The sequence below is a fragment of the Castanea sativa genome, chromosome 5 (assembly GCF_040712315.1).
Source record: "Castanea sativa cultivar Marrone di Chiusa Pesio chromosome 5, ASM4071231v1".
Taxonomy (NCBI): Eukaryota; Viridiplantae; Streptophyta; class Magnoliopsida; order Fagales; family Fagaceae; genus Castanea; species Castanea sativa.
In genome coordinates this window covers 63,570,716-63,588,627 of record NC_134017.1, presented here as the reverse complement: position 1 = coordinate 63,588,627, position 17,912 = coordinate 63,570,716, and the positions used below count along the sequence as shown (strand labels likewise).

The following is a 17,912-nucleotide window of genomic DNA, read 5'->3' as shown; positions in this document are numbered from 1 at the left end:
AACACAAAGTCATAAATGTAGACTGCCACTTTGTAAATTACTACATCTTATCATTGAGTACCCGGTTTAATCCTTTAAAGTTATTCATTATATATTTATGAAATCCAATTTCATAAATATATACTTTAGTAATTTCTTACTAAAGTGGTTAGGCCTAACTTTCTGAATAACTGAAACCATTAAACTTAGCTCAAGGGACTATTTTATATCTCTATCAAGAGACTATAAATTCCATCTTGAGAATATATGTTTCATCAACACTAAATGTGGCTGCCCAACATACTAAGGTTTTGACCGTAACTTTAGATCTCACTCCTGATATATCAAAGTAACTTACACTTCATGATCAGGTCCATTATTCTCTCAGGATTAAGAGTTCATACAAATAGAAGTCGTGAGATTTATTATTCATTTGACAGTCATTAGAAGAATAATAAATCTCACAACGGTCCTGTTCAATATGTTTTAACTCTTAAAACATATCAACAAATCAACTAGAAGTCTCCACTTCCATGATCAAGACAAATCATCGTAGTTGACACGTTATAGTCTTCGCAGATGAAATGCCCAATTTCATCACCGATTACGAACTATAAATTCTGAGTTTACAAAGAACTTGTGATTTACATCTTCTGTGACTTTTCACATAAATCACATACAATGCATCTCATGGACTATATGATAATGTCTCATATTCATGTTACCATTATTTTAGATAATAATAAAATAACTTTATCAATCACAATATTAAGTCATACATCATGTCATATATAAAGTCATACATAAAGTCATACATAGCATCATACAATAGGATTTAAGGGCACAAATCCTAACAATTTTATCTCCCACTTGCCCTAAAGACTATTGTGCACTAATCTAACTCCCATTCCCTCCAAATGTGACTCGAAAGTCCTTTGAGGCAAGGCTTTGGTAAAGGGATCTGCTAGATTATTTGCACTTTCAATCTTTGCTACCACAACATCTCCATGAGTAACAATGTCTCAAATGATGTGGTACTTCCTCTCAATGTGCTTTCCTTTCTTGTGATTCCTTGGATCTTTGGATTGTGCAACCGCTCCACTATTATCACAAAACAACGTGATGGGAACTTGCTCCATTCTCACAACACCAAGATCAGAAAGGAATTTCTTGAGCCAAACAACCTCCTTTGCTGCTTCACAAGCAGCAACATACTCGACTTCCATGGTGGAGTCTGCAATATAAGATTGCTTAACGCTCCTCCAACTTATGGCTCCACCTCCCAAGGTGAAAACACATCCTGAAGTGGATTTTCTGAAATCTAGATCTGACTGAAAATCTGAATCTGTATAGCCAATGGGAATCAAATCCTCACTATGGTAAACAAGCATATAATCTCTCGTTCTCCTAAGATACTTGAGAATATGCTTTACAACTTGCCAATGTTTTGATCTTGGATTTGATTGATATCGGCTGACCATGCCAACTGAATAACAAATATCTGGTCTAGTACAAAGCATGGCATACATGAGACTTCCCACTGCAGAAGTATAAGGAACTTGTCTTATCATATTTTCTTTCTCTTGAGTCTTAGGCCTTTGGTCATCAGACAGAAGAACTCCATGTCTAAAAGGAAGCAATCCTTTCTTGGAGTTTTGCATGCTAAACCGTTCTAGAACCTTATCTATATATCCAGCTTGTGATAAGCCTAACATCTTATTCTTGCGATCTCGCGAAAGCTTGATCCCTAGAATAAAATTAGCCTCACCCAAGTCCTTCATATCAAATTGGCTTGACAACCAAACTTTAACCGATGACATTACCCCTACATCATTCCCAATGAGCAGAATGTCATCAACATAAAGCACTAGGAACATTACTACTTTGTCTCGATGTCTTTTGTACACACATGGTTCATCAAGATTTTGTTCAAAACCAAATGACTTGATTGCTTAATCAAATCTGATGTTCCATGACCTAGATGCCTGTTTAAGTCCATAAATGGATCTATTCAACTTGCATACCATATGCTCTTGGTTCTTTGCTATGAAACCTTCTGGTTGCAACATGTATATTTCTTCTTCAAGATTGCCATTAAGAAATGCAGTCTTAACATCCATTTGCCAAATTTCATAATCATAATGAGTAGCAATGGATAAGAGAATTCTGATAGATTTAAGCATAGCTACTGGCGAAAAAGTTTCATCATAATCAATACCTTCTTTTTGTGTATACCCTTTCGCCACTAGTCTTGCTTTAAAGGTTTCAACCTTTCCATCTATCTATCTCTTTCTCTTGTAAACCCATTTGCAACCAACAGGTTTAATGCCGTTAGGCGCCTTTACAAGATCCCATACATGATTGGAATCCATAGAATCCAATTCAGATTTCATAGCTTGGACCCAATGATGTGCATCTATATCATTTATTGCTTCATCATAAGTGTAAGGATCCGATTCAGCCTCTTCTGAGATAGCCTCATAAGTTTCTCCTAAACCTACGAATCTTATAGGAGGCCGAACAATTCTCCCATTGCGACGAGGCACCTGTGTACTAGACATCTCATGAGTAGTATCTTGTAGTGTATCTAATACAGTCACATCATCCCTAGTTTCATCCATTGGTTGTTCAACTATAGGTTCATTCATTTCAGCCAAGACAACTCTACTTCTAGGAGTAAAATTATTCATATAGTCATTTTTCAAGAATTTGGCATTTGTGCTAACAAACACTTTATTATCCTTATGACCATAGAATAAACCTCCTACTGTTCCTTTTGGATACCCTACAAAAAATACCACTTCTGTTTTAGACTGTAACTTGTCAGACTTTCCTTTCAACACATGTGTTGGACAACCCCAAATGTGGAGATGTCTCATACTAGGCTTACGCCCATTCCACAACTCTACAGGTGTTTTAGGAATAGACTTCGAAGGTACTAAATTCAGAAGATACATTGCAATATTTAAGGCATATCCCCAAAAAGAAATTGGTAGAGTCGAATAACTCAACATGGATCTAACCATATCTAAAAGAGTCCTATTCCTTCTTTCTGCTACACCATTTTGTTGTGGAGTTCTAGGTGCAGTCAACTGGGATATAATCCCATTAAAATCACCAAGAAGGTATTCGCCACCTCGATCAGATCGAATGACCTTTATGTGTTTACCCAATTGATTCTCAACTTCAACCCTAAACTCTTTGAACTTTTCAAAGGCTTCGGACTTCCGTTTCATTAGGTACATATAACCAAATCTAGAGTAATCATCAGTGAAAGTAATGAAATACTCATAGCCACCTCTTACTTGGATTAACATAGGATCACATACATCTGAATGTACTAGTTCTAGCAAATCTTGGGCTCTTCTACCCTTTGCATTAAAAGGTCGTTTAGTCATCTTACCTTCCAAACAAGATTCGCAAACTGGAAAACCATCAAAGTCTATGGGCTGTAAAAATCCATCTTTGATTAGTCTTTGAATCCTACTTGAATTAATATGACCTAAACGCAAGTGCCATAGATATGCATCACTAGTAGAAGGAAACTTTCTCTTTAATGATTTTACATAAGAGCTACTATCTAATTTAGAATTGTATAATTCATGCTTATCAGGAGTTAAAATATAAAGACCATCCATAATATTGCCAGAACATATAAACACTTTATCCTTCTTTATTACAACATTGTCTTTCAGGATAACACAATATCCATATTTACCTAAGTAAGTTGCAGAAATTAAATTCCTACAAACATTAGGTACATACAAACAGTCTTCCAATATTAAAACTCTAAACTTAAAACACAAATTAAACACTCCAACAGCTTCAACCGGAATCTTGCTCCCATCAGCCAAAGTAAGAAATAGTTCTCCCTCATTCAACTTTCTGGTCTCCTGGAACCCCCTTATTCTTGGCAGCCTTGAATGTTGGACAATTCCTCTTCCAATGTCCTTTCTCACTACAATGGAAACACTTTCCTTTGGTTTTCTTTCCTTTGTTGGCAACCCCTAAGGCAATTTGTTTACCATCTTTCTTAGTGAAGTCCTTCTTCTTCTTCTTCTTACCCTTGCCTTTCGACTTAGGTTGAGAAGTAGAAACTTCACCCACATTGGCTTCAACACTAGAAGTACCAAGGATGCCTTCCGCCGCCACTAACTCATTCATTAATTCAGACAAAGAATAAATCTTTTTGTTCATATTATAATTGAGTTTGAATTCCTTGAATGATTCTGGTAGTAACTGGAGTATCATATCCACTTGGGATTCTCCATCAATGTCGGCACCTAAAACTTCTAATGTGTTCAAATTAGTAATCATCCTAAGACAATACTCTCTCACTGAACTTCCTGCAGCCATTTTGGTATTATAAATTTGCCTCATGGTTTCTTGCCTTGTAGAACGACCTTGCTCACCAAACATCTCCTTCAGACTATGCATTATGTCCGAAGCAAGTTCTACATCCTACATTTGATGTTGTAGAACATTTGAGATAGATGCTAGGATGTAGCACTTGGCCATCTCATTAGATTTCTGCCAACGATCATATCGCTGTTTTTCCTCAAGAGGAGCATCTAATGAAGGAAAGTTAGGACATGGTTGAGTAAACACATATTTGTGCTCTTCAGCAGTAAGAACAATGTCCAAATTTATTTTCCAGTCAACATAGTTAGATCCAGTCAGTTTGTTTTGGTTAAGAATAGAAACAAGTGGGCTAAATGATGCCATGATAAAATCTGAAAATAATAAACATGAATATAATAAGCAAACTGGACATTATCAATTTAGCATATAAGTATATAATATAGAACCTTAATAAAACCATAAAATAATATATGCAACGACAACCCAATCTCATATTCAATATCCCTTAGCATAGAGTGAACATAAAATACTATGATTGATTGAGAACAATTTTCATTACTAGTGCTATCATGATAACTCTTATCAAACACTAATAATATGCCGTTTTACATTTAGCCTCTAAGTAATAATAGCAAGAACTCAGCATAGAGGATACTATAATACTTACTCTAGTGTATACCATTGTCTAGAATCATGTGTAACCACACTTCATCCCTTTAACAGGCTTATTTTGTAGTACCATGATAAAACACCCTCCGCATGGAATGCAAAGCTCGAAGCTAAGACAAGGTGTTTATCAAACCACTATAAACTAGGAAATTCAATCTTGTAGGACCATGAAATAAATACTCTCCGCATGGAATGCTAAGCTAGAGGCAAAGACAAAGTATATATTTCACACTACTATGAACCAACAATGGAGGCCGTGAGATCCAACTCTTGTATCTCTCTCCCACTAGATATTTTAAATTAAAGGTTTTTAAGATGAAGAACCATAATAATGCTAGACACGTTGAAAATATAAACCTAATCTCATTAGGAATAAATTTCATTAAACTAGCATTAACATATATAAATATATATAACGTAATAAAAACTCTTATTACATATAAAAATTCATATTATATTATATATAATATAATATACAAATTAATATATGTACTATATATTTATTACATTATATATATATATATATATATATATATATATAAATATATATATAATTTATGGCCATCAAGAACAACAATGTACGGATTCTATAAGCAAATAGAATCCTATATCTATATGCATGCAAGTGGACTATATCCATGCAAGACAAATGACCAAGCCATGCATCAATTCCAAGTACAATATATAATATATGATAATTATATTATATATAGTGCTATCAAATGGTGGAATTCTCCATATACGAATTCTATTTATTCATGGCCATAAAGCATTTGCATACAAAACCAATGCATTTGGACAAAAATCAATTCAATCGTGGGCCACCATTCCGTCTTATTCTAAACCAAGTAGTGCAACAAACTCAAGCAATGCATTAAGTCCAAGCCGTGAAAGAACATTCAAACCATGCAATTAAATTCCAAGTCATGCAATAAATGCCAAACGGTACAAGAAAAAGTCCAAATAGTGCATATATTTAACGGTTACAAAACAATTACTTCATTAAATAATAACTGTATCTATGCAACCATAAAACCACGGCATTATTCACTTGATCTTCTTGGCATCATACAAACGCAGGATATTTTTATGCAATCTCATATTCTTCCATTAACGGTTATTGAATCAATGGCCAATCCGTGCACATGTAGAACAATATATCACATGTATTTATCAATGCACACAAGATTTATGGAACAATATCTTTATGCAGAAATTTAAAAACACAAAGATAACGGTTTTCTTAAATTCTAAAATTCAATCACACGCTATACAATTATGATATGAAAACCTGGCTCTGATACCAATTGAAGGAAAAATTCTAGTTTTGTATCTCATACAAAACACAAAGCGGAAGCAACAAACAAGGATCTATTTCATTCATGATTGATAACGTGCACAACGTAAATTTCAGAATTTAAGAACAAGATAGCGTACCTTGGTGTGGAGAAATTCAAAATAAAGATTAGAAGCACTTGGGAACACTTTTAATCTTCACTCCAATTCCACTTTACGCCCAAGATGTGTGGTCTCTCAATCAGTTTTTCAAAGGGAGAATGAAAGTGTGTCTCACACTCTCTCATACACCGTTTCTTTTTCTTTTCTAATCTCTTCAAAAAAAAATTATGTATGCTTCTCCCTTTATAACTAACTGATTATCTAATTGGGCTGGCCTATTGGGCCTTTCCAATTGGGCTTTAGTGTGTGGCTTGGAGTGGGACCAAAAGAGACCAATAAGACACTAGCTCCAATGGGCCTTGGGCTTTTCCGTCAACTCTTGACAAGTCCAAAGTTACCATTAATTATATTTAATACCACTATATAAATATAATTACACTCTAGGCCTTATTAATAAATTATATCCCAAGACTTTATTATACACGTAACCCCTTCATAAAATATTCGTAGTAACACAAAGTCATAAATGTAGACTGCCACTTTGTAAATTACTACATCTTATCCTTGAGTACCTGGTTTAATCCTTTAAAGTTATTCATTATATATTTATGAAATCCAATTTCATAAATATATACTTTAGTAATTTCTTACTAAAGTGGTTAGACCTAACTTTCTGAATAACTGAAACTATTAAACTTATCTCAAGGGAATATTTTATATCTCTATCAAGAGACTATAAATTCCATCTCGAGAATATATGATCCATCAACACTAAATGTGGCTGCCCAACATACTGAGGTTTTGACCGTAACTTTATATCTCACTCCTGATATATCAAAGTAACCTACACTTCATGATCAGGTCCATTATTCTCTCAGGATTAAGAGTTCATGCAAATAGAAGTCGTGAGATTTATTATTCATTTGACAGTCGTTAGAAGAATAATAAATCTCACAACGGTCTTGTTCAATATGTTTTAACTCTTAAAACATATCAACACATCAACTAGAAGTCTCCACTTCCATGATCAAGACAAATCATCGTAGTTGACACGTTATAGTCTTCGCAGATGAAATGCCTAATTTCATCACCAACTACGAACTATAAATTCTGAGTTTACAAAGAACTTGTGATTTACATCTTCTGTGACTTTTCACATAAATCACATACAATGCATCTCATGGACTATATGATAATGTCCTATATTCATGTTACCATTATTTTAGATAATAATAAAATAACTTTATCAATCACAATATTAAGTCATACATCATGTCATACATAAAGTCATACATAATATCATACATAGCATCATACAATAGGATTTAAGAGCACAAATCCTAACACTTTATGCTGTGTATGTGAATCTTTTATGAGATCTAGAGGTATCTGCCTTCACATATACTTAGGGTTATCATGGTCTAGATTGATGTCAAGAGCTTGGTGATTAATTCAGTTGCAGATTCAAGAGCTTAAAGATATATAAGCGGGAGTGCTTATGCTTGCTGGGAATCCAAGAAGGAAGTAATTTGTAGACTTAGAACTATCATGTGGTCGTGGTAGTAAGTTTCTTACTCAAGGTAGCAATAGAATGTTAGTGGTCTAAGTCGTTATTGTGTAAACTTCAATTCTTTCATAGTGGATTCCGTTTTACCTTGAGGATAGCTAGATTAAATCCTCCCCAGGTTTTTTACCAGTTTGGTTTTCTTGGATTATCATATCATTGTGTTTTTTATTTTTCGCACTTTACAATGATATGATTTATATGTGTTAACCTAGATTTTTATAATTTACCCAAGTTAATCACTTGGCTAAATAATTAGGTTAATCTGGTTGTGTTTAAGGGGTCTAAAAACAAACAACATTAAAGACAGATTATATACACATATGTATGGTAAACTAAAACTTGCAATTTTAAGCCCTGGAAAGCAATTCCAAAGATATGTATTGAGGTTCCTAAACTAAGTCAATCCCCATTTACCTTAATCCTTAATCCCTCCCACAGTGCTTCAATCTAGTATGGGATGCCACATGGAATGGTAGTTACTCTAGATATACCTCAACCATATATTGCTTCATTTTCCCTTCAAGCCACAACTAAATTACACAACCTTTACTTGTCCTTCAAACGGTTGAAGACCCAATTTGAAAAAGACGAGGAAAATCACAGGTGGTGATGTCGGAAAATTGGAACTTACAAAACAGATCCATGGCCACAAATCCTTAGAACATACACATTTCTAATGTTACCCCTATATACTTGACTTCATCTGTAAGCAACTATAGATGAAGTAGAATTTCAAAGCCAGCTATAATATTAGTTTAAGACAAGGAAAATCACAGGTGGTGATGTCGGAAAATTGGAACTTACAAAACAGATCCATGACCACAAATCCTTAGAACATACACATTTCTAATGTTATCCCTATATACTTGACTTCATCTGTAAGCAACTATAGATGAAGTAGAATTTCAAAGCCAGCTATAATATTAGTTTATATTTTTTAGCTGTTGGGAATTAGGATTGCCTTCTCTACTATTACTGTATTTTATGAGATACTAGTCACTAAGGATCCATTTGGTTGGAAGGGTGGAAAAGTGGGTAGATAGAAAAAATATAGTTTTCCCTTATGTATGTTTGGTTGGAGTGATGGAAAAATGGAAGAATGAAAAACTCTTTGTTTGGTTGAAAGGAAAAATGAGAGGATGGAAAATGAAGTTGGTATAAATTTACAATTATGTCCACATTAAATAAAACAAAAAAGTAACACATTTTTTTATTTAAAATTTTTTTGTATGAATACTTCAATTTTGTTTTAAAGGAGCACAAGCCAAAGGAAGTTGAGCACCAAAAAAGAAAATATAGAAGTACAAGGAAAGAAAAAAAAAAAACAAACAAACAAACAAACAAATAAAGAAGAATAAAAAAAAGAGTAAAGGAAAAAAAACGCAAAACAAAAAGAAAGATTTCTTTTTTTGATAATGACAAAAAAAAAAAAAAAAAAAGATAGGACAACAAATAGAGAGACAAAAATCGAAGGAGGAAAAAAAAAAGCCAAACTGGCAAAGAAACGAAAACTCATGTGCACCTGCACATGGGCATTTTTGTCTTCTCTATACACAGAGTTTTCCTCTTAGTTTTCTCTCCATTTTAGGGAGAAGACATTTTGGTGGGCCTAGGAGAAAACACCCAGCTCCCACCACTTTTATTTTTCCTCTATTCCTCCCAATCAAACACCGACTAAAAATATTCTCTCCACTTTTCTCTCATCAATTTTTCATTTTCCCTAAAATCCCTCCAAACAAACATACCCTAAAGCTGGCAAGACTTCCAACTCTAACCAAATTCAGCATTTAGGTCTCTGTGTTGAATTTTTAATTCCACAAGATTGAAATCTATATATATATTTTAATAAATTCAAATTTAGAATATGCACTCTCAATCTAAACTAGTTATTTTTCATTCATAAGTGTATAGAAATGGACTGAAATGCTAAAATGATGTAGTTCAACAAGAGCGTAACAACAATAAATATCAACTTTCAACTTCTAAATATTAATAAATTAAGCAAAAAAGAAGAAGAAGAAGAAGAAGAAGAAAAAGAAGAAGAACGAAGATAAAAATCAAATCCTGATAAATTCTTTTGACAAGATATGGTTCCATCAAAGTATATCTTAGCAAGCGGAAGTTTTGCGAGGCACAAACATAGAAATTAATATAGGGCTATTGCACAAGCCAATAGAGCAAAGATAGTTGATTGGTATGAAATTGAGGTGGGCAGGCTAGCAACGTCTTTCCTGAAGAAAAGTCCTTGGTAAATAGGAAGGTTCATAAAAACTAACAGACCACATAGAAGTATCTGTAATGCAAATTGCTCCCAAACCATTGTTTCCAAATCGGCAATCACCCTCTTCAATCCTCCGAAGAAACAAAATGCGTTTAGCAATGCAAGTGTTACTAAAATGGTAAACATTGGAGACGAAGTACCAAACTCCATGACCTCTTGCTCATATCTCTGTGACACATCATCATCAGCCACCTTTGTTGTGATGACAAAGGTCGACTTTGTAAACCCTAGTCGTTTTAGGATATAGTCCAACAAGCCAAAGAAGTAGGCAGTTGTTCTTCTATATAGCCACATCCTTTGATCATTCCACCAACCCTTGAATGTGCCCCCAAACCAAATACATTCTCCAAGGCTGTATGCACGGTGGAGAAAGATGACAAATACAAATGCGAGAACCCATGGATCTGAAATCTGTTAGTGCAAGATGATTCTATTCTTAGAAGATAGTTTAGCAACAATAATACACAACTTCAATTAAAAAATTAAAAGTATCTTACCTGTGGAAATAAGGATATGCCTCTAAGAAAGCATAGAGATGGCACAATAACATAGTACAATGTAGTCAAGCTGGTTGGAGCCCATAGTGGATAGATACAATACGAAAGTTGAAGTTTTAAAGGAATCTTTTTATATCCAAGCACAAAGGGACAATGCCTAGAGGCAAATATTTTAAAATCACCGTCAGACCATCTCCTGTGTTGTATAAGTGATTGTAGTAGTGTTGTGGGAGCAACTCCAAGAAAGCCTTTCCTTTTTGGATTGAAATATATGGATCTCCAACCTCGACATTGTATGGCTAATCCTGTTAATACATCTTCCACTGCACTGTCATACTTCAAACCTGTCTGCAAATAAATGTATAGGAGGATCAAATGAATTGTACACAAACATCACAAATAAGAATATAAGAGGTTCAAATGAATTGTACACACACAAACCTCTTTTCCCCATTGAGTGTTCTCTTCATAGTTACAACTTGCAAGTACTTTGCTTGTCTCTTCTAGTACCCTTGTACTCTCCTCTACACTTCTATTGCTCCATCTCTTCCAATCTTCCTTATAATTCTTGTAGTACTTTTTCCCAGAAAGTGTCTCCCTTCTGTGGAAGCACCCAGTACCAATATAGCAAGGCCCTCCATTCCCATCAAATCCTGGCATCTCCATCTTTATTTCAATGTATACCATGGGTATAAATTTTGTTAAAATGTCTTCTCTAACACATTTTCAATTGAACATATTGGAATTAGTATTAGTAATTTTTTGATGCTTACCTCCATTGTTACATTCAAGGAACTGCTATAAACATCATTTTTTGTTATGTTTTCAAATGCTTGTGGAAACTGTACGAAACCAACTTCATTTCCCTTTTCTTCATCCATAAAAAAGCATAAAGCATCTCTCACTGACTTTGAATTGTTTGAATACATATCGCAATCCACGTTAAGAATTATTGGACTATTGCTTATCCTCGATGACACCCTTATCTAATATGTTGATTATGAAAAATAATTATAAGTACAAAATACTTACAAACTTATAACATATGGATTTTATGGCTATTGAGAGTTGAGACTACAAAAAATAGAACTAGTTTGGAGAAGCATTTTGCATGTGGATATAATGTATGGCTTACCAATGCATTCATGGCTCCTGCCTTAAAATGGTGGTGGTATTGGGCTCTCTTTTCACGTGCCAAGTATACCAAAGTAGGCAAAGGTTGTCCTTGAATGTCCACAGCCTCGAAATCTCTCCCATCAATAAGTATCTATAAATTATTTATTATTAATTAACTAAGCCATGAAATCGAATAAAATTTAATTTTTCAATTAAGTATATTCAGCTCATGAGAAAAGAGAATATATGGTATGTACTTGGAGAATTGTTTGATGATCATGACGGCTTGCAACCAATATCCATTCATTGAATCCCTTGTGTTCTTTGATTATTTCCTTGGATACTTGACCTAGTTTTGTGGTGTTTTCAATCCGTTTCTTCATGTCTTCGTATATCATCTACATACATGAAACATGATTTTTTTTTTTTTTTTATCACATGTGAATTGAAAAATAAAGTAAAGAGGAAAATTACGAGATATTTGTCTACTAATTTCCAACCTAATCATAAAATAGATACAAAATAAATAGATGACTTTGCAAATGTCACGTATCAAAAAGATACAAGATATATATTCCAACCTTCCTAGCTAGAAGCTTTTTGATGGGTCTATAATGGTGGGTTATAATTGAGGGATATTATGGAAATTAAGTAAAGTGGATAAAAGACTTCATTTTTGGGAATCTTTCATATGTTTTGAGATGGATTTACAATTGTGTAATATATATATATATATATATATATATATATATATATATATATATATCGTCAAAAGTGAAAATATAAGGTTACATCATATGACATTTTTTTTTAATTCTCTCATTTGACATTCCACCTCATTTTTTGATTAATTTCATATATCAATCTTCTTTGAAAGGGATATAGGTATTATCTATTTAACCTCTTCCATTAAGTAAAGGTTTTAATGAATTAATTTATTAACCTTTTAACTCAGAAAATGATTTAATAAAATATTTAATCTTTATTATTTATTTGTATTCAAAGATAAATAATTTTATTTCTTTAGTTTTATAGTTTTAATTATAAAAAATTTTGGACAGCTACTTAGCAAGAAAATAAGAGATACTCTAAATTTTTCCTTCCATATCAACAAAAATTTTAACCATTTCTTAAAAATTATTTTTAGTTTTTTTACATTCGTCAAAAAAAAAATAGTGTTTTCTTTAATATTAATTAATTATTTATTTATTTATATGTTTTCTTTTTCACACAAAAAGGGGAGGGGGATTTAAATTTAGGTTATTCTTGGAAAGTATATGGTTATTATTTAAGATTTATATCAAAAAACAATTTATTTGAAATATGACACACATGTTCAAATTTAATAATTTTAATAACAACTGAAAAAAAAAAAAAACTAGAAAAGCACAAAAGTAAAATATAGAATATGTTTTGCAAATAAGTTAGTCAAAGTAATTAAATATTTGTAAATTCATTCAAAAACATGTTCATAAATGGATTTTATTAATCACAAAAATTCATATTTCTTCTTTTTAATGACATGTGATATAACTAATTATCAAATATAATATAATGAATAAGTATTGTACATGAATTATTTTTTATATAACTTGCAATGTACTCACATATTGCAAGAGATATCCATTTTATAATGGTAAAAGTATTAGTTCAACTTAATTCCCTAAACACTATTAACTCAGTTAACGTTTTTCTTTAACTCTTTTGAGGGCTAAGTTGACTTTTGGAACAAAATAATCAAATTTGAAATATTTTAGACTTCATTCGGTGCTTTGTATTAGCCCAATCCTTGTTAGTGGAATTTACCTATTTCTATTTGATTCGTTTCAGGACAGGCAAGTTGCAAAGGCCAACTCCAAAAAATCAATGCACACTGACAACTGACCCGAGGATTTGGACAGTGTTAATTTTGGAGGATCCATTGAATGATGTCGTTTCTTGTTAACTAGTGACACTGTTTTTGTAACTTTTTTTCCAAAACGGACCAAGAATATAAAAAGAACATGGGATGAAATGATCAGATTTTTGACCACGGACGACAACTTTTGTACGTGTGTGTGTGTGTGTGGCTGTGCCTGTCCAGATAAAATACGCAAAGTTTGATTTTGGTGGAGCTAATGGGGGCATTTTCTATCTCAATCACTGGAATCAATAATCAGATGCCAAATTATAGCGCAAAAAAGAATATTACACTCCATGTACCCTACAATAATACTTTTCTCCCAGTGTTTGTCTACACTCCCCACCAAACCCAGGCCATCATTAATTAAGAGAAGAAAAAAAAATCTTGTATATAACCGACATATAATACTCATGTGAGGCTGACATGTAGGCTCCATAGACTCATGTGAAATAGGCCTGTGGGGCCTACATGTTAGATTCACATGAGTCTTATATGCCGAACTAATAAGATAACTTCCCTAGATGAAGAGCGCATAATACTTATAAAATTAAAATTGAGTTAAAAGAAGAAAAAGAAGAAAGAGAGATGTACACTCAGGAGATTACAACGACAAAATTTTTTACTAGTGTGTTTGGATGACATGATTTGGGTATTTGGATTTGGGAGATTAAAATCCGAATAATTTGTTTGGGAAGTTCAAAATAGGTCAAGGATTTGGATTTGATAAATTCATAAAGAATTTTAAACTTTTAAAATGCTTCAATTTGAAATAACTCCTAAAATCAATGAATTTGAAATCCCTTGATTTCAAATCTATTAATTTAAAATCCAAATCCAAATCCAAGCTCCTAAACACAACCTATAAGTATTTACAGCATATTGCTCAAGTTGCATATCCTTGCTTGTATGTATGGTATTTCACCCATCTACAAGTGATAAATTTCACTACAGTTTTTCTTTTTTCTTTTTTTGGCAGTTATTCACTCTCTTTTTTTGGCAGTTACTTTAATTCTTCTTCGTCATGTGGGCCTAGCTAGTAAGGTTTTATTTTTTATTTTTAAGTTAAGCTGAATGAATTTAAACTATGGATATTTTCGTTAAAAATAGTAAAAGATAACTATCAATTAAATTGCAAAACTCTTAACAAGTATCAAAGTATATAAATATAGGGCCTTTATATATATTTACATTGTACTTTTAATATAAATTTACATTGTCAATACACAAAAGGTGATAAATTTTATACACCTTTGCAAAAAGTGGTAAATATTGTGCAATTTTTGCAAAGGTATACAACATTTGTTACTTTTTTTTGTCTCTACAATATAAATTTACATTGTAAAAAATAACTATTTCTCATAATATATATATATATATATATATATATATATATATATATATATATATCTAAGAAATAATAAAACATTAGATTATGTTTGGTAACAGTTTTTGTTTTCTGTTTTCAAAAACTTGATTTGGGAAATAAAAAAAAAACAATTTTCTTGTATTTTTTAAATTAAAAACATGTTTGGTTAGTTAAAATTAAAAAGATAGTTTTTTGAAGAAAAAAATAGAAAATGCTAAACTATATTATTACTAGGATTTGAACTCTAATGCTAACTTATTAAATGAGATGGATTCATAAAATTAAATGCGTGTTTTCATTGACTTTTAAAAATTAAAAATAATTTTTTTGCTTGCTTTTTTCTTTCACAAATTAAGTTTTAAGCATAATTATTGTTTTCTAACTATTTTGTAAATTAATGAATGGTGTCTTATTCCATCCAACAATGAATGGTGTTTTGCAAATTATCGAGGAGAGAATGATAGCGACAGATTCACCTTGACAGTTGACCACTCCTTGGCCAAGACAGGCTCCCCAAGTGGCTTAACAGCTGTGCAGAAATATGCCTCCGGCGATCTTGGTTCTACTTCGAACTTCTTGCAAAACGGCAGCCAAATCTTTGAGAAACGTGAGGCCTCCAGCATAGCATAGAAGGTCAAATCTGAACCTCCATCATCTGATAGATAAACGCTTAGCTTCTCAGGTGGATAGTCATAAGCCATGACTGAGAGGACTGTGTTAATCACCATAACTGGTGGTTCTATCACAGGGTCTGCTGTGCAAACAAATATGTCTATGCCCGGCAAAGCCTTTTCATATCTGTTTATTATATACAATCACACTTAGCAAGAAAAGCATGTAATAGACAAACGCATACATAGAAAATCAAGTTTACATGCAATATATATAAGCTAGCTAGGCATGTGAAACAGAGAGACATACCTGTGAGAGAGGCGATCTTTGAAACTGTTACGATAGATGGGGTTCCATCTGACAACCGTAGTGACAAACCAATAAAAACAAAACCAAAGCTCTGAGAAAAACAATCCTATCCATGCCCATCTTCCTGGTTCTCCTTTTGCTGGTATGTGGCTCAGTCTATATGCGAAGATGAAGCATGTTCCCACGAAAATTAAAAGCGAATAGATTTGGAAAAGGATTCGTCCCTTTGCTGACTTTGTTTCAAATAGAGGAAGATTATCATCTTTTGCCATCTCTCTCACTCTTTCTAGCTCCTATGGTGGTTCAAATGAGTTAAAAGTTAAAAAGGAAAAAGGATGGGAAAAAAGGAAAAAAAAAGATAGTACAGGAAAAAGTTAAAAAGAAAAAGAGTGGGGAAAAGGCATGTATAATAGGAGCCAAGCAAAAGAGTAGATAAGATTAGCAAGTAGGATTGATTGACCAAAGGGTAATTGTCAATACAAACCGTACACACAAATAACTTATGAAGCACGGTTGTATTTTGGGATTCGGGTGCGGGTGTAAGACTCGATAATTTTTAAAAAAGTAGAGTGCGAGTGCGGCGGGTGTGGCGATTAAAAAATTATTAAAAATATTTTTATTTATATTTTTAATATATTACTAAGCATACTTTTTCACATTATATAAACATATACCAAATTTAAAAACAATAGTAGATAATAATTAAAACATGATGATCATAAATTAAATCAAATAATTAATTAATTTATTTAGTGTAGGTGTAATTCAAATCCAAATCTCTTAATAAAAACTTTCTTTTAAATTATTCTACAATCAATACCATTAGGTGGATCCCAAAAAGTATCTACCATGCCTTAAGAAAGCTAACTATAATTTCTCACAACATAATTTCTTTTATTTTCTTTTCCCCTTCAACCAAATTAAGGGAATAAAAAGTTTGTTATAAAAAAAAAAGATTTTTTAAATTTTATTATTATTATTATTATTATTATTATTATATATATATATATATATATATATTAAAAGAAAGAATAGAAAAGACAGGACAAATACCCTAGTAAAAGTAGTAACTAGAGAGAAGAAAAAAGAAAAAGAAAAAGTTTCTAAGTTCCAACAAGACGAAAGAAGAGTGAGTCTTTCAACGTGCCAGCGGTGGACATGCGCGCACTGCGAACCAAGGCTCCTTTAGCCGCCAGTGCAGGCTTTGCCTTCGTCACAAGCACCACTTTGTGGCACTCCCCTAAGTGCTCTCTGCCCTTCGCTTGCTTTGCCATTTCCACTGTTTCTAGTGAGCTCTCTCTAATTCTTTTTCCTTCAAACCCTGTTCATTTCAGCCTGAGAGAGAGTTGAATGATTAGGGACTTAGGTTTTGAGATGGTAAGTTGAAACGGTGCGTTTTGCACTTTTTTTTTTTCGGCTTGAATCGAAGAACACCCATGTCTCGGTGATATTGCCCGATACAGCCCGAGTCAGCGCGATTCAGCTCGAGTCTGCGCGATTCGTGAAACGAAAAAAAGAAAAAGAAAAAAAAGGATGCGGCACCGACTCGCAGGCAGTGGCATCCCTCACGCGTCGCGGCGTCGGACACAGGTGCGGCTGCCGTTTTGCTGCGTCTGTGCTTCCTAGCAAATAACTAGGTTAGCTAGAGCAACAAATTTGTGGAAAGGCTTAAATGGGTGCTAACAAAACAAGGAGAGAGAGAGAGAGAGAGAGAGAGAGAGAGAGAGAGAGAGAGATGATGGTGCCTATGATATTGCAAACAAATATGAGGCTATTGTAGTACAAGGCTACAACCCAATCACGTTAAAATGAATTTGAGTTTGTGTGATTATAAATAAATAATTGAGTTTGTG

The 17,912-nt window shown here is 33.0% G+C and overlaps 1 protein-coding gene across 2 annotated transcripts; it reads right to left on the bottom strand.

The window, feature by feature from the left end:
- Positions 1-10,022: 10,022 nt before the first annotated feature.
- LOC142636727 (cellulose synthase-like protein E6) lies at positions 10,023-16,457 on the bottom strand. 2 transcript variants are annotated; one of them, XM_075811012.1, is made up of 8 exons: positions 16,060-16,457; positions 15,615-15,936; positions 12,127-12,267; positions 11,889-12,020; positions 11,527-11,739; positions 11,195-11,419; positions 10,754-11,101; positions 10,023-10,667 (listed from the first exon to the last, which is right to left on the bottom strand). In XM_075811012.1, exons 1-8 carry the CDS (start codon positions 16,329-16,331, stop codon positions 10,122-10,124), a joined length of 2,199 nt encoding a protein of 732 aa, XP_075667127.1. In that variant the 5' UTR covers positions 16,332-16,457; the 3' UTR covers positions 10,023-10,121. The 2 variants fall into 2 exon arrangements, with proteins under 2 accessions (XP_075667127.1, XP_075667128.1); XM_075811013.1 differs by lacking the exon at positions 11,527-11,739 and having other exon boundaries at positions 16,060-16,404.
- Positions 16,458-17,912: the final 1,455 nt, after the last annotated feature.

Bases quoted from the DNA above. Each gene is read 5' to 3' on its own strand.
- LOC142636727 (XM_075811012.1), bottom strand. From the start codon at position 16,331: ATGGCAAAAGATGATAATCTTCCTCTATTTGAAACAAAGTCAGCAAAG. The intron at 15,937-16,059 runs GTATGTCTCTCT...TATAATAAACAG, and splicing joins AAAGATCGCCTCTCTCACAG to ATATGAAAAGGCTTTGCCGG. The intron at 10,668-10,753 runs GTAAGATACTTT...TTGCACTAACAG, and splicing joins GCATATCCTTATTTCCACAG to ATTTCAGATCCATGGGTTCT.